Genomic DNA, 26,489 nt, shown 5'->3' with positions numbered 1-26,489 from the left:
CCTCCTCTTGAGGAGTTTCCTCAGATTTTTTTAAGGGCACAATGCACATCATGCCGATTCCTCTGAAAATAGTCTGGTACAAGGACTGGACTGAAAATGTTGAAAGACGTTCAGCCCGGAGAACTATTGCTTAAGACCACTTCTAAAATATTACAAGTACTTCTAGTTCATTGGAAGCAAATGATAAAGAAATCAAAACTTTTGCACAGTACTGTATTTGAATTATTAAGAGACTACAAAGCTTCTTTTAGGCATCATTTCTTTAAACACGTCAATCCTAACAAGACAAGTGTTAACAAAAAAATCAAAGAGGAATGTTTGCTTTTTCTAATAAGCCGAGAAAGTCTTCAGTTCCGTTACTGCAGTATTATAAGACACCGAGTCTACTTCTGATACACGGTAAAGTTAGGAAACCTACACATAACATTTTAAAGGATGTTGGAGGCTGAACATTTAGTACAGACTGTCCTAAGGGACCAGCGTTCTCTGAAGCATGCTCCAATGTGCTGATTAGGTGAATTCCTAGAAAACAACATAAGCTTGGGGACCAGTGGGTGGATTCTCAAAGGGGAAGATGCATTGATTTCACAAGACAAACACACTTATGCATGTTCTGAGACTGTCCTGCTCACAGGACCCCCCACAGAGTCCACTCAGAGGAGGACAAAAGCAGCTTATTGTACTCTTTGCGCAACAAACAGTGTGGCAAGAGAAACATGAAACAAATCAGCTGGTTTATTCTAGTAAATAGATATATAGTGAATTACTTGTTGAAACTGATTGGAGTTAGGAAAGAAAAGAAGTAGTATTCTTACCAAAAGAGCAGCACAGATGGGGCCGTGGATGATGTAGAGCAGTGATGTTTTTGAGCTAATCCAGCAGCTGCAGAGGAGAGCAGTACAAAAAAGGTTTACACAACAGTAACGTTGCATCACATAACAGCAAATCTATCACAGCAATCTGTGGGTTTCCTTAAAAAAATATTATACAGGAGAACTTCTTGCACAAGCATTGGCGTTAACTCACTTGTCGTTGTAGTAGTAGCTCCGAGCGACAGCATGTATGGTGGCTGGGATAAGAGGAAAGCCTGCAAAACAAAGTGAGCAAGTTAGGTAAAGAAAGACCCTTCAGTTAGAAAAATGTAGTGATTAGCTGACTGATATCCTCTTCTTACCCCATCCTAGGAGATAGTACCACATCAGATGCTGCTTCTCAGCAAACACTGCCACCACGATGAGAGTGTGCAAATATATCCCCTCACACAGCATCCAGAAGTAATTACAGCCAAACAGGTACAGGTGAATAAACTGGGACACTTTACAGCTTGTCTGAGGAAGGAAAAGACATAATAAATGTGGATTTATAGCAATTGATTTATGTTTAATATTAAACTAGAATGACCGGTGTAATGGTGCACATTAAACTAATAGAGACATTTGTGAGGCTACAGTCAAGTGAATCAATACAAATAATAAGAAACTGACTGGATTCCTCTGCACGAGCTCCTGGTTGTTGGCCACTGCAGTCAGCAAAATGATGGTGATCACAGAGTTCAGAACAAAAGAGAAGAAGAGGTTCTTATGAAGGGTGATCCTTTGACAGCTCAAACTCCTGGAAAAACAGAAAACTGAAGTTATGCCACAACGCTTTTATGTTATGCACAGACTGAGAAGCATCCGTCTATGGAAGTCGCGCATATAACAGAAGTTGACTCACTTGAAATGGAAAAAAATTGCTAGGGAGATGAGGAGGGAAGTCAGAGACAGCCCATGTCCTATGAGGGCAAGGTAGAAAAGGTTCATTGCAGTCTGAAAAGAAACAACAGATGGAAATTAGGTTATCAGGCTGTAATCTCATTATCTTTCTCCAAATGGCTACTTGACTAAGCATCAACATACATCTCAGCATTTGCACTGAAAGGCTCTTGAAAATGTTCCATTTGTCTTTTAATATTTATAATTTCAAGCTGATGGGTTTTTTTATGAACCAGTTACAGGAAATTATAGTACAGTGCAATTATAATATAGTTTCTCCTTGTGTCCAAAAAAAAAAAAAAAAAAGGGGGGGGGGGAAATTGGGCCAAAGCAGAACAAATTCCAGCCTGTATTTGGTCACCAAGCAGACATGCTGTGGTGTTCAGAGCGTGCAGAGCCCCTCACAACCACATCACATGGCCATCAAAGCCATACTTTTCCTATTGTTGATTATCTAACATTTAAACTCAGTCCTACCTACTGCCATTTTCAACCTACCATTCTGCCTTCTACAGTGTGCTCATTGCAGCGGGTGTAGTTGGTCCATGTCCTGTTGCTCTCCGGATGCAGAAACCATTGACCACTGTCAGTGCAAATCTTTGTGACCATCTCTGCAGAACAAAAAGTGGTAAATAATTTAAATGTATTATTCTGATTTTTCCAGTAGAAGGTAGAGGCAGGTGAAAAAGAAAAACACCATTATGGATGGAGCTAATGAAAACGTCAATTAGAAGAATGAAATCTAATTATAAGCCTGCACATCCTGTTGACGGTTGCGGTTGACTGAATGTGGTTAAGAAGTCCCCGGACGCTTAAATCAAATTTACTGTAATAAACAGTGATGTATTTACACCACTCCATACACGCATAAGTTAATAATCACACACACAAAAACCCTGCCTCATTAACAGAAGGAGCTGAAGTCAGTGATTTAATACACATTTAATACACTAAAAATTACAAATCCTGTGTTAATACTGAGAACAGAGCTTTTCTGCTTCATGGCCATTTGCTGTAATTGGTATTTACATTCAGTGTGTGAGCATAGTGTGAGGTATAGTCTTTGCTTTTTTCACTTAGAAAGATTCAAGCTAAAAGGTGAAGCAAATTTATACATGAAGAACAGTCATTAATCATGAAGAGCTCCCCTCAGCCTGCGAAATCTGTTACATAATACCTTTTGTGGTTCTGGAGAGCTTTAACCTTGGTGATATAATAAGTGTTATCTTGGTTTGGGCTTTTGTTTTTTTACTAAAGGCCTTCAAAGTTATGAATGAGGACCTGAAAGCCACAACAAGGAATAATCATCAGAGTAAGTTGTCATCTGTAAATCTGCAGGTGGATGAAGAAAATTGGCTGCTAGAAGCTGCAGATCTCACCTGATGGATCAAAATCCTGGAAGTAGTCCGGGCAGTGCTGCTCGGATGTAACTCCTGCTTTGGTGTCATCCCAGCAAAGCCAGCCATCCCACGTGCGATTGCACACAGGTTCTAAAAACACAGACATCATTTTAAGAGCTTTTTTGCTCTTCACATTTGGAACATTGCAAACTAAGAATTGAAGAATAGATTTATAGAATTTTGAAAGTAGGGTTCTCTTAACCAATTTCAATCAAGACAGCTTTACCTTGTCTGCTGTGGGTATTTTCTTTCATTAACTTTTGATAGCACTCAAACTGGGCTGTGACTATCTTGTTCCTGGTGACCGTAATGTCATTGTAGACACTGGTTGAAGCCTGCTGCTGGGTTTCATTGATCGCCAGACTTGCCTTCACCATAAACTACAAGACAGGTGAGAAAAAATAGAAATCCACTCATTTTTTTAAGCTTTACAAAGTAGAATGAGAGATATGTTATGGTACAGTGCAACAGAAACCAAGTAAAAGAAACAAGTGTATAAATTCTCGCTCAGTGAGAGGGTACAAAAAGTACTGTTGGTTATGTTTAAAATGAGTAAAGATGTCTCTGAGCCATCTTTGGTTATGTACTTGCGAACCCTCTGGTGATGCATTAGTCTAAAACAGTCAACACATACTACCAAATGCAGGAAAAGGGAGTCATACTTAGTGATTCATTAAAGTCAGTTGCGCTGCATGGAAACTATGACATCTATGCCTTAGTATTGGTGCACAGATGTGTCCAAACACCAACCTGAAGCTGCATTTTTTGTCCTTTAAAGGATAACATCAAACATAAACAGCCTAGCAGTACATAACTCTCTGAGGTAGAATTAAAGGTGGTTGCTGTATTTATGAAATTTAGATCAGTAAGAACTAAACTGTGTCTTGTGTGCATTTTGGCTGACCTACCGCTGCTGGATTACACAGCAGTATAAGCGCTACCATCCAAATCTGTCCAAAGCCATCCAACTTCCTGTCAGCCATTTCAGAGCTGGACGATGATTTACAAACTGCAGACCTGCAATGGAAAGCAAATAATTAAACATTAACATTAGATAATCATTAAAATGTAATAAAATGTCCTCATAAAAAAGGCCCTTCTTATATATAAGATGACACTGGAATGACACTGAATAGTCTAAGTGGATAAGAGTGAGTTGACCTTTGCTAAATGTTCATTAAGTTTCTGTTTTTCCAGTTCAGGACATCAGCTGAGTTAGAAAATTTACTGAATCATTAAATACAACAAATTTATTCTGTGACCAAAAGAAACTTTGTAACAAGAACTTGGCCGAATCAGTTTGTTTTAATACCGAGGATTAACTACAGCAAAGCACTGTACAGTATGTTCTCCCAATAAACAGCAATATAACGTGCCCTCACTCTCCATGTTAGGTCAGCTTGGAATTACAGGCTCCTGTGATGTAGCTTTTTGGCATAGTATTCAAGGGAACGCACAGCTGAAAAAATAAGCAGCTGTAATCAACCCAACAAAGCCGTATCAATCAAAGGAAGTGGTAAAAGTCTTGTAAGCACAGTACAGGCTTAAAATCTCCTGTTCCTACTTCCGCGTGTGTTTTGTAAGCCAAACTTCTTTTGGTTTGCAGTCCATCATAAATTCTGACAGCACTTATAAATCTGTTAGTGGGTGCAAGTTGCACCTCATCAAAGCAGAATCCCATAAGGTTGTTTGCAGCAAAGCTGCTGGCCACTGGGATTTCATGACAAGGCTGTGGAATAGCAGATGAGAGAAAATTCAAATAGAAGCATATCCCTCAGGTTCTACAGATTTGCTTTGCAAAACAGTGGGTTTACTAATGCTCGGGTAGCTTTAGATAGTTTAAGCGGCTTATGTTTGACTTGGAGTTAAACGTCTAAAACCTGTGATGCAAATGTACAAATATATCACAGCATGAGGAAGAAATGCTGTACTGGCACCAAGATAACCTGAGATAAGTTGTTACCATTGCTAACAATTCAAATCAATAGGTTCTTGTGGCAGTGAGGCTTTCGGTGGGTAACAAGCTTGAGAATGGGAGACAGAGAGAGAACCTGATCCCCAGGATAATGATATGGCATGCAGGAATAGGTTAGTGAAATTTAATAACATCCTTCATACCCTAAAGGAACTAGGTCACCTGTAGGTCACTTTTATTTGCAACATCTGAAGTCTGATTAAGTTTGCTGAAATGTTATGAAGCTGCAGACCAACCGGTGCTCTTCTCTTTAACCAGCAAACAAATCCACAATATCCCAAGCAGTAAAGCTCAGCTCCAGATAACTGGGACGATGTTGCTATTTGCATCTAGTGATGTAGTTAGAAGACCATCTCAACCATCACTGCATATATTACAGATGAATGTTTTTAACTTTCTGTGATCAATCGCATGCAGAACAGTCAGGCCTATGTTTAAACTTTTATTGTAGCACATGACATAATCATACCCCGCCTACCCCATTCTCCCTCCAAAGTTGCTTGTCTGCACTTTACATTCTCAAAAGTATCAGAAACAGGTGTGCAGGGTCGCTTTATGTGAACCAGAGCAGTGTTTCCCACAGACTCACATTCCATTTGTGGGACACACCTATAATGAGTTGTAGACTAATTCCATTTATAAGTTTCTCTTTTGGAAACATTTTAATTACCAATTATACACTCAGCAATATAATCAGCTGCCTTTCCTGTGAGCATCGCATCTGGATGAAGAGCTGAAATATTCACTGCTTAGTTACTTGAACCTTACAGTCACAGAAAGAAGAAGAAGAAGAAAAGTGGGGGGAGCAGCACAGACATCAGTCAGTACATTAGAGAGAGATTTGACCCATTTCATTCTCACAGCTCTATCTGCAGCTCAGTCACAGAAGATGCTGATGCAGCGTCTCCTCAAGTCTGCTCACATTTAAAAGGAGGCAGAAGAGGGGTTTACTGAAAGTGTTTAACTCTTTGCAACCAATTTCACTCGAGTGACAGTCCAACCTCCAGCAACCTCTCACCAACCAGTTGTGGAATAGTCACTAGTGGGCAGCAGTTTCCAGGGTCTTTGACGGGTCTTTAGACCTGTGTGAATAAGGCTTTAGCAATTGATTCCACGGCGACTGCCAGCAACAACTTTTGGTCAAGTAATATTTATTTTTCTCTTGTAACTGGTAATTATGGTACCAGGTGGTTGCTAATCAGTCTCTGGGCCTGTGTTACTGAGTCTTTAGAAGAATGCCAAACTAGTTTCAATTCAGTTTTCTTTACATAGCATGAAATCACAACAACAGTGGCTTCAAGGCACTTTGCATTGTAAGGTAAAGACCCTACAATAATAAAGAGAAAACGCAACAATCAGACAAATCCATATGAGTAAGTGCTTTGGCGACAGTGGGAAGGAAAAACTCCATTTTAACAGGAGGAAACCTCTAGCAGAACCAGGCTCAGGGAGGTGACTGAAGCAGAAATACTTAATGCATCATGGGAATTCCCCAGCAGCCTACACCTATTGCAGCGTAACTAAGGGAGGACTTGTGGTCACCTGATCCAGCCTTAACCATATGCTTTACCAAAAAGAAAGTTTTAAGCCTAATCTTAAAAGTAGAGATAGTGTCGGTCTCCTGAATCCAAACTAGAAACTGGTTCCACAGAAGTAGGGCCTGAAAACCGAAGGCTCTGCCTCCCATTCTACTTTTAAATACTCTAGGAACAACAACAAGTAAGCCTGCAGAGCGAGAGCAAAGAGCTGTAATGGGGTGATATGGTTCTAGAAGATCATTAAGATCCATACGATACAATGGCTTATCAATACAATAAAAAAGATACAAATTCTCAGCTGTGATGATGTGTGAATAGAATAGTCCCCCTGGGATCCCCCTGCTTTCATATTGATATTTCACTGGCCAGTACACTACACCCATCAATCAGTATTCCAGAGAGAAAACTGACCCTGTTTATTCTCATAGTGGTTTTCACATTTGCCTAACAAGCAAAAGAGCCTTACTTCAATGCTGGAGGTAGACACAAATCCCTTTGGGGTTGGCTCAGAAAGGGCATCCCAGTGCAAAAACACTGCCAAATCAAACATGCAGGCAAGCCCGCAGTGGCGATACCCTTCTGAATAAGGAGCAGGTGAAAGTAGCTTTTATTCCCACACAGGTCCCCACACTGCTCAGTCACCAAAGGGACTGGCTGGCTCAGTGCTCCTCAAGTCTGCTCAGAGTTAAAACAGCATTAAGCTGAGACAGAGGAGGGACTTACTGAAAGTGGGATTGTAAAACATTATGGTGATGTGCAAATTAGAAACAGCCAGGAAAAGATCAGCTGCTCTGTCACGCTCGCACACAGTCAAACACACAGAAATGCACAAACACACACAGACACACAGCCCTACTCTGTCAAGAACCCCAGCTGTTTCTTGGCAAGTTTTTTTTTAATATAAATACAGTGATACAGAGGATGCATCATTTCAGACAACCTGTGCGTGTGTGTGTGTGTGAGTGTGTGTGTGCACGCATGTGTGCGTGCATGTACGTTATTGTTTTAAACTGATAATATTGTACCATTTAACTAACAGTACATGTGGTGACTTTCCCGCATGTCACGGTGGAAATTTCACATTTAATATTCACTCTCAAGCCATAACACATAACAAATACCTTTTTATCAAAAGTAGTCTTAAACAAGCTATGACAAGACTTCATAGAAATCTCAGTGATGTCAGAAACTATGCTTACTTGTTGAAATGATTCTGAGAGAGAAAATGTTAATTATGTGTGCTCCAACACAACTAATAAATAAGCAATTGTGAGAAATATGCAACAATGCTACTGAACTTCTGCAGTAAACAGAAAACAGAGCATGATCCACCAGCAGTGCCACATACTGTGTGATCAGAACAGCTGTTCTGTGTAAGCCTACGTGCAGCTCTCACTGTGCTCCCATCACAGCCTGCTTTGTGGACATCATTTCACCTTCAGCTGGTTCAATCCTGTGTGGGGGTTTCTGGAGCAACTTTGGACAGCGGAAATTTTTATTATTGCATTTCCAAATAAAATTAATAAATTCATGACTAGGACAAAAACAAGTGCATTATGCTGCTAACACAACTTTGTGTGTGTTACACAGTGTTCTGTGTAAAATATGTAATACATTATGCACACAGCATGCAATTAATTAGAGTGAACGTGATGTCTTTGATATGCTGTTTAGCAACGGTGGTGATTCTTAAAGCAGAGCCAAAAAAAAAGCCAGGAATTGAATGGAATCCATGAAGTGATATTGATAATGGAATTGGAACCACTATTTTCTTATTAATTCCCATCCCTAATTCTGTGCTTATACACACACAGTTTTACACAGACACAAAATAAGCTCTTGGTTAATTAAACAACCCGATCCATTTAACTGTGTACTTAACTACAGAGCCTTGCAGCTAAAACTGTTATTATACTACTAGTATAATAATACCAGTAGTGTCCCTGCTGTTAGCTACAGAGAAAAAAAGGATCCCTCTGATTATCTGCCACGTCTGTCACATAATCCTCTTGATGACTCTCTGTTACATAATCCTTGTGGTTTGTCTGTGTTTACATTCATGTACTTAACTTTTACTATGTCTCTATGTCCTATTAATGCTGCTATTATGGAGGTAATGAGAGCTCAACAGCTGTAGCAGCGGGCTGGCGTTATCGTGACACAGTCCAGGACAGCACTCAGACTTCCCACAAGTCTTTTTAAAGAAAGAATTGTTTTTAGAGTTCTTAAGAAAATGAAAACTTCTCGCTTTTACTTCATCCTAAGACTGAATACTTTTTTTGTTTTCCATATTCGTGTAGATACAAACAAAATGGAAAATTTTGGACATTTGATTTGCAACTATTTCGCAAACTTCATAAACATGTTTCGGCTAATTGCAGCTCAAAACCAGGAGAGCAGCCTCCACAGAGGCACAGCACTTGATTATTGATCTGTTTGGGTCAACTTTATCCAACAGCAGACCAGTGCAAACTGTAGGTGGTCCACTATTATCTGTAGTACCTCAGAGTGTTTCACTGAAGTGGTTAGTCATGTACACTTTACACAAGAGATGACATCACCTACTACATCTGCAAGCAGAAAGTTACCCAGAAAAAACAGCCTATGTATAACATCTGCCGTCTTCTCACCCAGTGCCAGAGCCCAGCCTGCACTTATCAACTCCCACTGTCCCTGCAGAGATGTTATGCTGCACTGTAAACATCCTTTTGTACTCACAGGATGTTTGGCGCCCTGCACACCAAGTTCCATCAAGTTCGGCTCAGTGGCATTCGGAGAACCTTTAGGCTGGTAAAGGCCAGTAACTGCATTACCGTCTCAATCTATAGCATGGATATGGGATTAAACGGAGCGGGAAGCAGGTACTGGGAGCCGATTAAACCTCTGCTTGTAAAAGATGCCGCCAAGATTTATTCCTGTTCTGTCTACGGCAAATTTGATTAAAAAAAAGACGCAATTATGAAACAATTCTTCTTCAAACAATATTTGCACTAGTAGCTGACCATATTTTAAACAATAGTAAGTGAATCAGAGAAAAGAATAATCCATCACAAAAATATTATGTAAAGTGATCAGTTTTACTCTCTGCTGAAAGATAAGCAAAGAAGTGCAAAATGAAAAGATAAATGATGATAATGATGCTGTGCTGTTACACTGCAATGTTTGCAAAACACTGTTATCGGCCTTTGAGAGCTTCGCACAAATCTGGTCACTGGGGTATAGAGGTCTTGAGTGTCCTATGCTTGCTCTGTAAACAAGAGATGAGACAAGATAAACAGCAGAGTTGTGCCTTCTGGAACTAATTCCATATCAGTCATGCCATCATTTACCATGTCAGTACACACAGAGTCAGGGAAGATTTGGTGTGTGGACACACGTTTCAAGCACAGATTCAGTAGTCAATAGCCTATAGTACCAAACGGCCTGGTCGTTTGGTACCATGCCACAAGCTCGGGTGTGAAATGTATGGTTTGCAGGGTTTCTATCATCATTTTTTTTAGCGTTTTTATCATTAACTCGGTTTCCCTGGGTCTTTTCCCGTGTGTTTTTTGAATTTGAAATTCAGTGCACGGCTTTTGTTTAAAAACATGAAGGACTCTCTATTTAAGACGTGAAAACAGGTTGTAGCAAGTACAGAAATAAAAATGATTCTTTTGGTGAGAGCAAACCACTCTCTCTCTAGACACTCATTATCATAGTCTGTATTACAGCAGCACATGTCCTTGGTCTGTGCCTTCATAAGCCAGCGTACACATTTGTTGAGAAAATGAGTACTTCAAGTGCAGTACATCATTCCAAACGAACAACTAGCATACAATTACATACAATAAGAATTACTCATTATGACTGACAATTACTTATAACCCTTCTTTTATCATGTTTGTGCACACTTTGCAGCCACAATCTTCATTTCCTCCGACACAAAATGGATTATTTAAACAGAGCCGTTCTGACAAGGAAGACTTAATGTGTTCAAGGAGTAATGGAAGCGTTCCTACCTGCTTGGTTTTACTGCATTATCGCAGGCTGATTATTATTTTAGAGGACAGAGGAGGGTCTGTGAAAGAGGAAATGCTAAGAAAGGAAAAATCTGCATGCCTTTAAATGATGCTGACCACGAATATACGGGAAACAAGAGTGACAAACCCAAAAAACACGAGGATGTGAGAACACGGTTCCTCTGAGAGCTTCCCTTCTGATTAACAGGGCCAAATTTAGCTGTTGGATGTTTTCCACAGGATCAGCTGTACGTGTAGCTTTTATCCATGTGAGTGAACATGCCTGAATAGGAGTTCAGCCTTACAGCAACTGATCTTACCAAGCCTGGGACATGAGAGCAGACTTCCCAGTTGCCAGGGGCATCACCAGATGTCTGGAAAAACAACAGCATTCCCACACTAATGTGAAGGAGGAGTCCTCTTTGTTGCATGAAAAGACTGCTGCAAATCTCCTTCCACCCACCCCGACTAAAGCAATGCAATATTCTTTGCATTAACAGGGCAGGAGGGGGGCTGTGTTCTTGTGGTTTTGAAATAGACAGCAACTCAGATACCAAAACATTCATGTCATTTCATTCACACCCTCACAAGCATGCCAGTGTCCTTAAGGCAAGCACGTGGATCTATTTATGACGGCGGTGTTGAAAAGAGTGAATTCTAAAACTCATCTCCACAACTAAGGAAGGACAGGCTTATGGTTGGATGATGCCAGATGTTGTACAGCAATTAGGGAAGTGTGAAGACTCCGAGCCTGCATAGGGAAATGCATGTGCAACTAAACATCTTGGGGAATTATGACTGTTCAAGGAATTTGAAAGTATGTGTCCTTCTGTTATACCACTATCACTTTGGGGGAGACTATGGCATTGTTATGTTTTTGACAGCAACAGCTGAGCCGGGAACTGTAGGAAAGCATTTACGGGAATGTCATATAGCAAATGGTCTGAGGTCAGGGATTAAACCATGAACTTGCTGCTCTTTGCATCTGGGCCCATGTGTTATGCATCCCAACCATTCTGTTATTGCCACATATAGATACACCTAGTACTTCTGCAGTTTTGCAGAGCAGTAGGGCGATCGTGGCTGAAGAGTTGGGAGTTCGCCTTGTAATCGGAAGGTTGCCGGTTCGAGCCCCGGCTTGGACAGTCTTGGTCATTGTGTCCTTGGGCAAGACACTTCACCCGTTGCCTACTGGTGGTGGTCAGAGGGCCCGGTGGCACCAGTGTCCGGCAGCCTTGCCTCTGTCAGTGCGCCCCAGGGTTGCTGTGGCTACAATGTAGCTACCATCACCAGTGTGTGAATGGGTGGATGACTGGATATGTAAAGCGCTTTGGGGTCTTTAAGGACTAGTAAAGCGCTTTAATAATACGGGCCATTTGCCATTTTACTCTTGGCTACGTTCAGAGGATTACAGGATTTTTCTGTCAGACTTGGATGTTTGCAGTTTTTCGGATGAGCATAGGTGAATCTTTATGAAGTATTGTTTAGTTCTTTGTCTGCTAGGGGAGGTGAAACTAGTTGAAAATACATTCTTGGCATGTGACATAACCTTTAGTGGTGATGATAAAGTTTATGTTAGAAATATTAATAGTCACACAAAGAATACACACAAACATCACAAAAACGCACTTAAACGAAAAGAAAAGTAAAAGGTTACGTGTGACATTTTTTGTTCTGAATGTCAAGTATGTGTTGGCTTTAAAAGAGTCCTGCAAGCAGAGTTTTGAGGCATAGTTCTAATTATGCCAAGTATTCAGTGCCTGTGTGCAGCAGCTGAGCTTTTCCCCTTTGTTCCTACCCTGTAATCAGCTCCTGTCACCCCAAATTTATTGTTGTAACTATGCTAATAAACTATCAAACTGTATAAATGACTTAAAAAAAAAACTTATGAGTGGGCCAATTACATCAGTAAAATGCTGCTTATGTGCCAGTGATTCAGTATGAATTGAATATTTCAAACACAGGTGAAGGTTTTCTGAAAATTGATTCATTGTATTTTCAAACCTTTTAAATCACAAAGTGACTTAACAACTGAGAAAGCAGGAGTCAACACAGAGGATTCAATTCAATTCACAGCAACTGCCACCTCAAGGACATTTTATCATTAGTTACAGACCTAAAATATTAAACCAAAGCATTCAAGAACCAGGTTAATGTCACAGCACACCACTGTGACCCCTGTGTGACCCTCTCAGGTGTTGCCTGGGTTTAATTGCTGATTGGCTACTCCTGATGAAGTGTGGTGTATGGAGGGCTGAGGCTTTATGCTCACTGGGCTGTAAGTGTTTTAGCCAAGCCTATCAAGTAATTTGAAACAAAAAGGAATGTTTCTTAAAACTCTGATATCAGTCTCCACATCATGTTGTGGGTTTTGAGCCGGGTCGCAACTCATGTAGACAGCACAGCAATACTCTGCAGTACTTTCACACAGTAGCCTTCTTTGAACCCTTTAAAAATACAGCTGAGTACTGTACTACAACTACTACTTAGAACTATTAAATGTTTTCTGTGTGGACAACATAAAATACTAGATTTTTTTTTTTTTTTTTTTAAAAACACAGATGAGACATGGCCTAACCCGTTAGTGATCTTTGGAGTTACGCTCTAGGGAGGTTACTGATAGGTGATGAAAGAAAAGGGGGGGAAAAAATGGTGACCGTCTTGCTCTGGAGGACCTTTTGCTAGTGTGGTTTGGATCTGCTTGTCCTTTTGAGGTGAGCATCACTGTGTATCATCTTTAGATGACATATGTGGTCTCATTGAGGATGACGTTTGCCCCATCCATAGAATCAGCAGTATTAATACATCAAATGAAATGTTTCTTTCTGAAAAAAATGATGTCCCATCACTTCAACAGAGTTCCAGAAACCTAAAGACTCAAATCCAAGGACTGCCCAATCTATTCTGGCAACACAGTTTTCTTTATTTGCTCAAATAGCAGTATCTTTTAGCCATGTTACATTGTAGCGGTTTTAACCTGTCCCCTGTCTTCACTAAGCTAATCTAACCATCTACATATATTTCTTACAGTTCTACTAATCCTTCTAATCCAGTTCTGCCTACAAAAACAATCACATTTCTTTCCAAAACTCTGAGATTTAAAAAAGAAATGATGAACACGATGCAGCATGCCAACAGACAAGCGTTGAATTGCTGAAGAGATAATACTGGATTTTACTCAAAATGTCAAAGTGAATTCGTTTCATTAGCGTGTCCTCATTAATCTTGACAACAACAAAAAATAACAAACACCAAGGCTGTCTTCAGTTACCTTTGCATACTAAAGGTCTTAGCATAGGAAAAGGATCCTGTTCCAGAGCCCACTGGTCTGCGCAAAGGAAAAAATAGTACAAATACCTAGATAAAAATACTCTGGTTAAAAATAAATCAGGCTCCGTCTTGCACTGCATCCATATAGCTGCTCTTGCAGTTGCGATGTAAATGTTTTGAAGTAGCTATACAACCACATGGATAACCTCCTGAGCATGCCCAGTGTGTAACCTGGTGCATACAGCACAGGCTGGTGGGAATGTGTGGTTAATTTCACCCGTTCTCTCCACTGCATAGAGCCACATTTTTACAGGTCACTCGACTTTCTTTGTAAAGTGCTTTAAATGCACTGACAGCTTGACAGATTTATACAATAGCTTAAACTTCCTCAGCAGAATTGTTCCCGCATTTCTGGGTGACATTTCTACATCCTAACAAGCTGCTGCTTTTCACCAAATTTATTTCCATAACTGTTTGTTTAGGGGATTCTTGGTCATTAAAATGGCAACCAGCAGAGGATTTTCAGGCCAAACACTGCCTTTAAATCAGTGTTTATGTGTTCTCCCAGTTTCTTTCTTTCTTTCTTCATTTCTGTGGATTTTATCAATGAAGCCTCCACTCACTTATTGGCTGTTTTTCTTTGTACTGTTGAAATATTATAAACCCAGAAAAATGTCCTTTGGGATCTCTCTCCAAGCGAGTCAAGCACCATTCTTTAATCCCCCCTGTGTTCGATTTCATTTACATAGATCCAACCATTTCCAAAGCTTCATATCACACTCTTATTCTCCATTAAGAAAATGAATTCTTGAATTCCAGAGGGAGCACATAACACCCCCCCCCCACACACACACACACACACACACACACACACTGAATGCAGAAAAGCAGTAAGGTTGTTCTGTGATGCATTATTTAATCTCTGGCTGAAAACCTCTTTTAGCAACAGTCAACAGTGAGCACAGGCTGCTCAGGGACCTGTATGAGTGGTTCCCTGTGGGTAGTGCCACGACAAAAATAACACTGGAGCTCAAAATTAACAGCCCAAAGGAAGCCAAGGAATATCCTCTGTATGCTTGCTGTGGGCCCTAGACTTGACCTCTGAAAGTGCTATTCACGTCACTACTAAGCGGTTCAAGTTTCTCTGCGTGCCTTGTGTTTGTGTAACGAAAACATTTTAACAGCTTAGCCCACACATGAGAGCTTCAATAAATATATTTGTTTTTGTGGAGAATATCTGAATAACGGTCATTTACAGTTAGTTTTACATGACATTGTCCCTTATTGCTGTCACAAAGGGTGCAAAGTTATTTTAAATTTATAACGGACCGCTTGTTATCAGTAAAAAAAAAAAAAACTTTTACCTGTAAAAAGATTGAGAAAATTAAGTGTTAATCGGAGAAAATAAGACAAACTATTCAAACCACAAAAAATTAACAAGTAAAAGAATTATTGCATGCTACAAGAGGTTGAAGGCAGACAGTGTTTGTTTGGTAAGGCTGAGGAGTAACTAGCATGCAAACCTCCCCAGTAGATGTCTGCTTAGTCACTAGAGAGGTCAGCAAGATAAGGATCCAGAGCAAGACAAGATCCTGTCTGTAAGCTGGACAGTAAAGCAGCATTAGCAGGAAATCTAGTGCATTATACGGTCTGTGGCTCTGTCTGGCTTCAACGCTATGCAGAGCATCAGTCTCATGCATGTCTGATGGTTACATGGATACTGTGTCACTAGTAGTATTGGGTGTAACTTTTTACAAAATAAAATGTTAAGAGTTCTCAGATTACCTTTTTGTTCTAATGTTAATGACAAAAATATACAGTTAAAATGTTACAGCACTTCCTTTCATTGCCACAAAAAAGAAAGCTCAGACACATTTGCAATATTTGGGGCAGTTTTACGGTTGTCAGTGCACATGCTAAGGCTTTTATAAGGTATTTTCCTGTCCTGGGGTGTTAATAATTGCATGTGAGCTGCTAAGAGGCTCTATAATACATTTTGAATCCTAGCTCCATAACAAGGAGGAGAGTCATGTCAGTACTACACCTCCAAATCTAGCTTTGAGATTGGCTAGTCAGTATATTTAGACCATAGGCTGCAAAGGTCTTGAGCCAACCATTGCTCCAGATCACTTAAAAAAATACAACAGTCTGACTCTTTGGAAACAAAATATTTAAAAATGAGAGGTGGCTCAAGACTTTTGTAGAGAATTGTCTTGCAGACCATTTTAACATCCGTAATCTTGTAATGTAATGAATTTTAAATATTACCCTTAGTTGCTTCTAGTCATCCTTCCTGCTAATCTTTCCTAGTGGCCACTCATGGTATTGCAATGCACAAATAATCCCTTACAGCAAACAGAGCTTTTTCCCAGTGGCTATAGTTCCCTATATGTTTAACCAAAGCAACGTTATGATATTGACCATTACACAGACTACAGACAATAACATATTGTGTTTTTCAATGGGGAAACAAGCAATTTGAGACTTTTATTAACCTTGAAAACCAATTAACTACAATAAAATGGAGAGATTTTTGGCACAGCTTACGGCAGCCTGGGCTTGAAAGTAATAATAGTCGTATTTTCACGCTAGAGTAAGTTAGCTAATTGGAAATCCAACAGAAATGGCTGCTGCAGACATTTGCTCAGAGCTGCAGAAAACGCAGGGTGGAAGAGGAATGTGAAGCAGTGTTAAGTGGTTGGAAACAAGCTCTCTCAAACAAGAAATCTCTGCACTTAATGTACCAGATTATTTATTAATGATCTTCCATCAAAGCCCCAAGAATTTATTATGAGTTTATATGGCGAAAAAAACAAACAAAATTGCTCTATACTCATCTGCTAGTACTCCAGGTTCACCTTTGGAAGACAAACATGCAGCTCTTCCCAGGGACCATTTCCTCTATTGTGTATGCCAGAAGCCCCCTCCCACACACTAAATCAAGAAGCTTGTATCACTCAGTTTGTTTAGCTCACACAAACATGGAAGACCCTTAGAAACCATGCAGCCTTTTCCTTCTATCCTTCGCAGAGCGCTGCAGTTCAAAATGCCAATCACTACACAGCAACAAAGCCGTCCTGAAGCTGCTCCTGACGACATTAGGCTGCGACACGTCCCATCAGGTACCTCAATTTAAACTGGAGATGAGAAATACATTTACCCATCATAATGTATGAGTGGAAAAATTACCTCAAAAGGTTTCATATCCCTGAAACTGAATCCAGAAGCTGAGGGGAGTGCTGCATATGTACATCACTGTGCTTTTGTGTAATACGATAGCTTCAGTCTTGAGTGAGCAGGGAAGAAAATATATAATATATAAAAGAGGTGGAGACTCAGTTTGAAACATGATAGGAAATCAATTTAAATACATCTGACAGACAGTGAAAGGTGCTGCAAGAAACCTGTGGTCATGAAGGTTTTTATAGAGGTCTGAGAGGTCTGCAGTGTCCCCAACAGGATGAGGAAGTAAACAGAGGAATCGATCAGGAGCTGTGTCCTGGTGATTTATGAGGGGTGACGCTTTACGAGAAACATCATTACGCTTGTGACTGTGAATCGGATGGCCTTTGCACTCACCAGAGAAGGTCACCTGGAGTTTACAGGATAAATTCTTCACAAAAAGCTCCAGTTTCAACACACGTATTATCACTACAAAAAAGCCACACGAGAGCTTCTTCTAAGGCCTGAAGAAATTTATTTTTCACGGTTCTCCATATGAATCGGCTACACTGCAAATGAGCTGCCACTAGCACAGCTTTCTAAATGCCATGGCTGTAGGAGAAGCTCTGCTATATCATGAAGACTGCAAAGGTTTGGGGAGCTTTGCTGCCAAGATCTTTGTCTCACCCACATTTAATAGTTGCTTTCTAGACGTGGGCAGTAAACACTCAGCATGGGTTAAATGTGATGAGCTGCACGACACTCCCATTGCACAATCGGCTCATGAATTTGGTGTAGGCCTGAGCCGCTGGAAGATGTCAGAGCGAAATGGCCTCAAAGACTCATCAGACAGCCCTGCCAACTGGCAGCTTCGATACGTTCACTGTCCAAAGTGTCTTGACGGCTGACATGCATGGGCAGGAAAGCAGATCCACTGTTTTACTAGGCTTACTTTCTGGCATTTCTCAACGTTATTTTACCTTTCCCATACTTAAGAATAAACATGTGCATATAATGTAAACTTGAACATTTAACATTTAACTAGGTGTGACATTCAGGGTGGAGCACTGCAGTAATGGGCTGTTTTTGTTTTTGAGGTGTGCGTGACAAATCTGAACATCTGTGAGATCATCACAGAGACAGCAAAGCAGAAATTAACTAGTGCTGCTATATTTCTGCTTAATATTTCTCTGATTTTTCTTGAAAACTGTTAAATAATGTTAATATACTTTCGTTAAAGTGATTTCTGACATGCAACTAGTAAAAGAAGCTCCTTCAAAGTTGCTGGTTTTGTACAAAATAATCCAAAGTTAAAGCACTTTTTAGTCATTTTTAATTAGAAATGTCTGTTTCTGTTGTTTATGTTAGCCCTTTTATGAAATATTAATCAGTGTTCATCTTGAAATGAGATCTAAAAATGTGTTTATTCCAAGAAGAAGAAGTTAACTTTGGGCCAAACATGTGCTTTGAAACGAATTTTTCTGCATCTTAAACTTATCACATTTTAAATGATCTGAAGTGACCAAAGCAACTTACTTAATATTTAACAGAATTCTTTTAGTTTTCCAAACATCCTCTTTCATTGGTCGTGGAGAGTTCAAATACTTAAGGCACGAGTTGAAATTGCACGTTTAAAAGCAGAGCAGCAAATAAAAGCGGCACATAAAATCTTTTGGCTCAACCTTTTGAATGAATTCAACTGCTGATATTTCCCAATCACCATAACAAAAGTGCTAAATTAGGCTAAACAACATTTAATAAACACAAGAAGTCATCTGAGAATACTCCACCTCGACATTGCAAAACCCACGGAGTTCAAACATATCTAGAAACTCATCTGTTAAAAACCCAGTCAGCTTCAGATTGGGAGTTACCTCTGCTCTGTCACCTCCCTTGTAATGACTCGAATGCATCTTTCCTCAGCAGAATATAGTCCGCCAATTGTGGCCATCGTCATCACATCCTCCTCCTACACACCACCATCATCACAACCATCATTCATCATCATCATCATCATGATCCCTTTCACTGTCCAGCCCACAAACTTCCAACATGTCCAAATCTGCCCCTTATGTAACCATGCAGATGATTTAGCAACCAGTGGCCGTCGCTTACATCAAAGCCTCGGTGCTGAATGGAGCTGATTCTTTTTCTTATTCCGTTTAATTAATGTAAAAAATCTAAACAAACGCCTGACTGCGTCTCATCCCTTCCTATGAGGTATCAGTCATTAGTAGGTGTATAGATTACATGTAAAATCTAAATTGACCATGCATGCATCTTAAAATGTAACCTCTGAATTCATTTACCAACAGTGTTATCATTTCTGCGCGTGTGAAAAGATCCTAAAACCACCTGAAAACGGGACAGGGGTGAGTGCGAATGTCTCATTAGACGGAACTAATATATAAATTTGATACAAATAATCACGCACAACGCGCTTTGTTGGTCTAACGGTGTCCAAAGCGCACAAACAAAGCCGTTTCTTTATTTTCTTCCTACACCTCGACATTTCTTGCATTCAGCTCCTGACAGAGGGACAATGCGGCTCAAGCGGATGCTCATCGTTCAGAGTGGGCTCAGCCATTCTATAAGTGCATGTTCCCCGGCTCCCTCAGTGCACATACAGTTGAAATGCCCTGGATAAAGCAACAGAATGCCCTGTCAACTCTGCGCTAATTGCATTCGACGTGACTGCGGCTCAAATTGCCTACAAAACATGGAAGAGACACAGCGCGTAGACCGCAATTCACACTTCACTGTAGCACGTCCTACCACAGAGTAAAATCCACCCGGAGCGCAGAGGCAGGAACCGCAATAAACTCTCAGAGCAGTCCCCCAAAGCGTCTTTTCCTCCTCGGCTTCAGCGCAGAGAACTGGACACGGTGGACCTCCGGCGCTCAATGAGCGCAGCTCAGACGGCTGTCAGGTTGACGTTGGAAGGCAACCCACTACTTCCTGTTACATCACACTGTAGGCTCCAGCTGAGGACCTGCGATCTGTGGCGAGCTCGGCACAGTGCAGGATGATGTGCCCCTTTCACTCCTACACGCTAATGCAGGCGTGTATCCACAGTTTGTGTTATCAAAGAGTGTTTTTGCTCACGGGCACTTCACCGGGGAAACTGTTTTGTGCATTCTGAGTGATCTTTTCGTTCCAAGCCTGCAGAAACAATGAAATGGATCATTTTAAACACGGGGACATTTAAAGCATACGTCTAAGCCTCCATTTTTGTTAATTTTCTTCCTTTATGGCTAGGTTAAGACATCGGCTTATATTTTATTTTACTTCTACCCGTGATCTATAATTGTGCATCTAGCCTACCACGCATTCATACATTTCTTATAAATGGATTCTTCGTTATTTGGTGGATGGGTCATTACTGATCACACACAGGTAAAAGCACTTTTTGTAGCTTTTGAATCCCTTTTGCTCCTCTGACCTTCTCTGTTTCAAACCAGCTGCAGTTTCAAACCAAACTGCTGCTATGAAAGTACTGGATGCTTTCTAAAGCCATAAACATATATGCACCGATAAAATGAGTCTACTGCCAGGGGAATGTGTTTTCTTGACAGGCCACATATATACATCGACACTTTCTAGTAAAGTAAGATACAGACAAACATTATTCCACTGTGGGATCTGACATATGATGAGGATTTATTGTATTATAAGCTAGAAATACAGGTAAAAACATAATCTCATTAGCATTTACTTATAGATGTGTTTCTGTAGGAGGCTGCATTTTCTGTAAACTATAAGGAATTGCTCTGTGAGATTATGATTTGAACACGGTGTCAAAGTGGATTTACACACTCAGAATTCAGTTGATATTGAGTGATTTCAGCCACAACGAGGGTTACCGCCAGCTGGTAAAGCACACAAACAGAGGCGTAACAGACTGAAGGAAATATCTGAACCCTTGATCCTGCACTGATGGAATGTTGTGTCTCTGTTATGCTGTTGGACTCACTTAGCTAGCATGATTTGGATCCACTTTTCATTTTAGAGGAAAAAGACTTACAAAGTTCTTGCACCACTCTTATATTTCTATTGTAGATGAGAGCGATATATTCCAGCAGCTTACCAGCTAACTATTAAACGATGATTGTGTATGGGTTCAAGAGTGTTTCTTCACTCAAAACAGGAGAAAGTTCCATCCTATAAAACTAGAACTATATCAGGTGATACGTCTCAGTGGGTTTGTCAGTATAGAGAATGTCTTTCACATGAGATGCATTGATTTGACATTCTGAAATTATTGTCTTGTGCAGCTTTATGAAAGCATTTTCTACAGACTTGAATAAAAATAGCGTAATAAAGTAATCAATAACAAAACAGAGATCAAGTCTTGAAAATTACCCAGATTCCACTGAAAATATGCAGGCTGTGGATTCTGCACTAGCCTACAACAGAGGTAACCTAGAAGGATGCTTAAAAAAATTCACCCCCACCCTGCACAACAATAACGGACTGTTGTGCAGGGTGTAAATTGTCAGCTTTATGTTGTTATAAAGCTGATAGTTCAGTTGACAATTCTTGCAACTCTACACGATTTCTGTTGTCTTATTTAGAGTTCTGAAGGCCATTTTGCTATTCTTTGTTTTCCAGTGTAAAACTCTGGACTTGTCACTCAAACTAAAAGAGATGGAAAGAGAGTAAATAAACACGAAACACAATAGGATTGTTGAAATGTATTATATAAACTTTCAGTCCCATCCATTACAGCCATGTACAGTAAACAGCACTGTTCGTCTGCTGCTCACAAACGTCTTTCTTTACACAACACTGCCCCCTTCTGGCTTTTCTTACCAACAACATTCCAAAGCTTGAAAACATTGATTTAAAGTCATAAAAAAAATCAACAACAAACAACAATACAGTCATTATCCTGTTCACAATGATTTACAGCTGTGATGGTTTCTTGATTGTGGAGTTGCTTAAAAAAAATTCAATTCTGGACGAAGAATTGTGCACAACTTTAATGCTGCCGTTCACACTGAAGAGAAACTATGCCAATACCACAGTAGAATAGCATCAGCTGCTGTACATACACAGTAAATATGCATTAGATGTATTCCCATTAAGGCTATAGTGAGAAGTTTATATCGAAACGATAATATCTGATCGTAAAAATAGAAAGACATAAAATATGTATACATATAATAACTGCAGTGCAAAGCATTAGTGCCCAGAGCATAAACATCAGCCAAACAAATGTTTTTTGTCAATAAGCCATAGAAACAATGCGAATAACAAGTTTAATTCATTAAAAATCAAATTTATGTAATTAAAAAATCATTTTTACACAAGATCTGTTATCCCAAGCCAAGTGTGCTACAGAAGAATATGAGATGCTGCCTGACGTACAACGACACCAACAGAGAGCACCGTCCTCAGCAGCACGGTGTAGCAATTATTTCAAAGTCTGCTTGTACGATGTTATATTTTTTTCCATAAATTCTGATGTAAATCGAAAACACGACTATCCTGCTGCGATATCAAAGCTCATCTGTCTCTGTATGTCACTCAGGCTGTTGCTAAGGTCATAAATTTTAATGTTTTGTAATGAAAGGCAGAAATATTATTCTTTGATACTATGCTTGCCCTTTTCTGAGCAAGTTATTATTGAAAAGACAAAGACATGATCATCATGTATACGCTATAGCTGTTCAGTATATGTTTCATTCATGTATGGCAGCTCTTTATTAAAGGTCATGGCAGCAGCAGTCTGAGCGGCAAAGGGACGCACACAGACAAGCAAACAGGACAAGGCTCTTTATGATATTTCTCAGTGGCTAACTCTGTTTTTATGAAGCTTTTTTCTTTTCAAAAAATAAATCCTCTGAAATGTCTGCCCTCATTTGTTTCTTTTCAGGGTCCAATCATTATTCTTCACCTTCATCTAGGACGAAAGGACGTCATCCCTCTTTGGTGTCACTTTTAGCTTCATTTGTCACACTTTTTCCTTCAAAAAGTGACCCCCCCCCCCTTATTTCAAAATGTGTTTCATTTCAGTAAGAAAGAGCCAATCTGTGACATTCCTCTTGTTGATATCCTTGCTTCTCCATCTCCAGCTTCTCCTCTAGTTCCATTACAACATATTGTAATCTACTCCTGCTCCTCCCCATGTCCACCAGTGTGGGTTGTCCTTGAGCTTGATCCAAATTCTCTATCAGCGTCATCATCATCTGCTTATTCTCCTCTACCGCCACCAGTATCTAGACCACAGGGGGATCCCGCAGTCTTTTCTTCTAACGATCTCAGTTAATGAACATCATTTAGATGCAGATTCTAAACAATGACTCCAAACTGCACAGTGCAGCACAGCATTACTTTCATGTGTCTGACCAAAAATAAAATTAACAGAGTTTTTAAATGACATAAAGCTCAAATTATTCCTGAGATGAATAAACATGTTTCAACAAGTCAAGAAAATCATATTGCTATAAACACAGAGGCAGACCAATGATGTCAAGGGGTTGTGGCAGACTTGGCTGCAGAGCAGAAAAAAAAACATGCATAAAGCTAAAAAAAAAAAAAAAGCCCAAACAAAACATATATTGGCATAAATACAGCTGACAGCAGAGTAGAATCTCACGCAGAGTCGAGTGTTCTTCTTGAGTAATTAAGAATGTTGTGTAAGTTTTTCCTCCTTACTCGGATCATCATCCTCTTCCCATGACCTGCAACATAAACCACAAAATGTCTTCATATTAGATTTTTAAAATGGAATAATTAAAGACAACAAATGAAAAAGAAATTAACTGAATGAGCATGCCATGGTACGCCAAACTTTGGAACTGATCAGTTCCAGATTGTCCTGTCTTCCTTGGGTCATCCTGGGTCTTAACCTGGTTCTGCTTGAGGTTTCTTCCTGTTAAAGGGGAGGTTTTCCTTCCCACTGTCACCAAGTACTTGCTCATAGGAGGATGTTTGATTGTTGGGGGTTTTCTTTGTATTATTGTAGGTTTATTACCAACATAAGTGCCTTCAGGTGACTGCTGTTGTGATTTGGCAGTATATAAATCAACTAAACTGAACAGAATTGGATTAAAGTGAATCTCTTAAAATAATCCTACCCTTTCTGATGCATTTGTGGAAGCAGTGTCTCCGGGTTATGAAGTTGTTTTCATTCCCTCCACAGCCGCTGTAGGAAAATGACTGGCATCGCTTTTTTTCTGGAATGTATGCATATCTGCTCTCTGAACCACTACATGTCCCCTTGTCCACAGGTCTGAAGCACAGCTCTGAAAGAGTGAAGTCTGTTAATCATAAGAAACAGCAAACAGCCAACTTTATTTCATTTCATCCTTAAAATGTTACATAATTCTTTGATTAAATTAGATCTATGTTAGTTTTATTAGAGAGCTAAGACATAAGCTGAAGATACCACAAGCCTGAAGGTGAGGAAGATGAATGATTCCTGTTTGTGTACTGTTGCATTAGGCTTCATCCACCTGAAACTGATTTTGACCGGCATATTCAGGCTGAGTCTTGGAGTAACAGATTCTGAGAGTGGAAGTTGCTGTGTAAGCCATCCTCTTTGTTTTTTCTGTAGTTTTCTGCTGGGTGAGAGTAGGGCCATATTCCATATTCTGACTGGAGACCCATGAGCAATGACTCTTTTTCACTACTGATGCACACTTATTTTCACTGACAAACAGTGACCTTAACAGTTCAGCATTTATCTCAGTATTTAACTTGCTAGGCTCAGCTAAGGTCACCAAAAATAATGTCACACTGCAGAGAAATCCAGGATCAACAACAAAAAGTGATTTTGTTCAGGGTGAAACTACATCGCAAATGAACAAAGCCCAAAATCTGAAATTAAACCGCAGAAGCACAAGAGAGCACAGGAGGGCTTGCAGGAAACAATGACAAAAGACGATAGGACAATATATACACAGGGGCAGGACTATTTATACACACACAGGTGGGGAACAAGGCATAGGTGACACAGTTAACACAGGTGAGAATCCAGGGTCAGGTAAGACAAAAATTAAAATGATCTCAGCGTACAATATTAATAATAATAATAATAATAATAACCTTTAAACCTCAAAGACCTATCCTAAACACAGAGATGAGACATGGATATAGGAGAACACTACAGGACAAAGGAATAAACAGAAAGACAAGATAGAGGATAAGAATGGCCTGGAATTGCTTACACCGAGAGAATTAAACACACGAAAAAGCAATAATTCTATACAATAAATAATAATAATCAGAGCTAATACTCAAAAATGACTCATTTGATAAAGAAATCAGCCTAACAATAAGAACTTCTGACACTGGGTCTGAAACCCAAACTCAGATATACTGGCTAGGAATTCAAACCCCTAAATCACCACAAAGCCTCAGTCTTTTAGGCAAACAGTTAATATATAAGAATTATTCCACCACTGTGTTAAACTTCCAAACATAATATAGTATGACAAGTTCTCACACATAAATAGATCATGTTGGTAGAACCAGGTCAGGGCATTGTTCATATTGTCCTTTCTCACATGTAGGACACAAAAGATGCTCCTGGGAGTGTGCAAAACACAGCACAAATGACACCCCCGCACTGCCTATGAATCCGTTATCTGCAACAATATGTCCAGATGGGCACAAACACACATCACACAGACTTTGTATTCTGGAGCTGGCAGATTAAAGCTCATTTAAGCTCCCATCAGACCGACTTTTGAGTTCTCATACACAGCTGTGAGGTGCGCAAAGTGTTGTTTCATGCCAGTCATGCCACTGTTTGCATTGCAAATTCTCTTTGATAAAAATAATTAATTAGATAATTCAGTGAGTTCTACAGCTGCTTTTTATAAACATGCTTTGCTGGAAAAACTGTGGTCTTCTGTTACTTGTCATGTCCCGTGTTACAAAAACAGAGAAACTATAACTAGTCACAGCACATAACTGGGTGCAGGCAACCTGGCAAATATATAAAGGGTTTTCATGATGCTATTGTGTTTTATTTTATTTAGCTAAATTTCAAGTTTATATTCCCTTTTTTATTATTGTTATTGATGAGATGATTTTAATGACTTTCTGGGCGGAGGAGCTGCCCAGAACTGTTTCATGCCTGAAAAAGTCTGAGATCCACAGAGCCAAAGTGTGTGCTTCACTGAGCAGCCACAAGATGTCAGTCTTTGATTTGATTTCTTTGATTTCAACATGGCAACATCTGCTTGGCAGACAGACGTCAGCATGCACACCACGTTCTCTCATGCTCATTTCTGGCTTTTGTAACTTTGAGAGTCAAACTCGGTTCATCGTAGTAGTGAACTGTGACATCAAATATCACCAAAACCTATTTTCTAAATCTGTCTTTTAAAGACCTGATTAATGAATTGAAATCAACATTCATACCAACTTTACTTCTCAGA

The 26,489-nt window shown here is 39.8% G+C and overlaps 2 protein-coding genes across 2 annotated transcripts in view; both read right to left on the bottom strand.

Moving 5' to 3' along the window:
- The window catches only part of LOC147312005 (calcitonin gene-related peptide type 1 receptor), a 29,142-nt gene extending 9,086 nt beyond the window's left edge, over window positions 1–20,056 (bottom strand). The window contains exons 1-10 of the mRNA XM_086266466.1: window positions 19,873–20,056; window positions 4,063–4,171; window positions 3,381–3,534; window positions 3,134–3,244; window positions 2,253–2,365; window positions 1,717–1,808; window positions 1,485–1,611; window positions 1,175–1,328; window positions 1,027–1,087; window positions 816–882 (exon numbers count right to left, since the gene is read on the bottom strand). Of these exons, the coding sequence (XP_086122592.1) occupies window positions 816–882; window positions 1,027–1,087; window positions 1,175–1,328; window positions 1,485–1,611; window positions 1,717–1,808; window positions 2,253–2,365; window positions 3,134–3,244; window positions 3,381–3,534; window positions 4,063–4,137 (954 nt within the window). The 5' untranslated portion in view covers window positions 4,138–4,171; window positions 19,873–20,056. The remainder of the gene's footprint in view (window positions 1–815; window positions 883–1,026; window positions 1,088–1,174; window positions 1,329–1,484; window positions 1,612–1,716; window positions 1,809–2,252; window positions 2,366–3,133; window positions 3,245–3,380; window positions 3,535–4,062; window positions 4,172–19,872) is intronic.
- Window positions 20,057–21,782: 1,726 nt separating this feature from the next.
- tfpia (tissue factor pathway inhibitor a) overlaps window positions 21,783–26,489 on the bottom strand; it is a 53,114-nt gene continuing 48,407 nt past the window's right edge. Inside the window, exons 6-7 of the mRNA XM_086266672.1 lie at window positions 24,180–24,347; window positions 21,783–23,783 (exon numbers count right to left, since the gene is read on the bottom strand). Of these exons, the coding sequence (XP_086122798.1) occupies window positions 23,695–23,783; window positions 24,180–24,347 (257 nt within the window). The 3' untranslated portion in view covers window positions 21,783–23,694. The remainder of the gene's footprint in view (window positions 23,784–24,179; window positions 24,348–26,489) is intronic.

Source organism: Aulonocara sp. 'chitande type north' Nkhata Bay, linkage group LG16, assembly GCF_057382095.1.
Source record: "Aulonocara sp. 'chitande type north' Nkhata Bay isolate Kocher_YH1m ecotype deep benthic linkage group LG16, A_spYH_male_GT1.1, whole genome shotgun sequence".
Taxonomy (NCBI): domain Eukaryota; kingdom Metazoa; phylum Chordata; class Actinopteri; order Cichliformes; family Cichlidae; genus Aulonocara; species Aulonocara sp. 'chitande type north' Nkhata Bay.
This window is presented reverse-complemented; position numbering and strand designations above follow the sequence as displayed.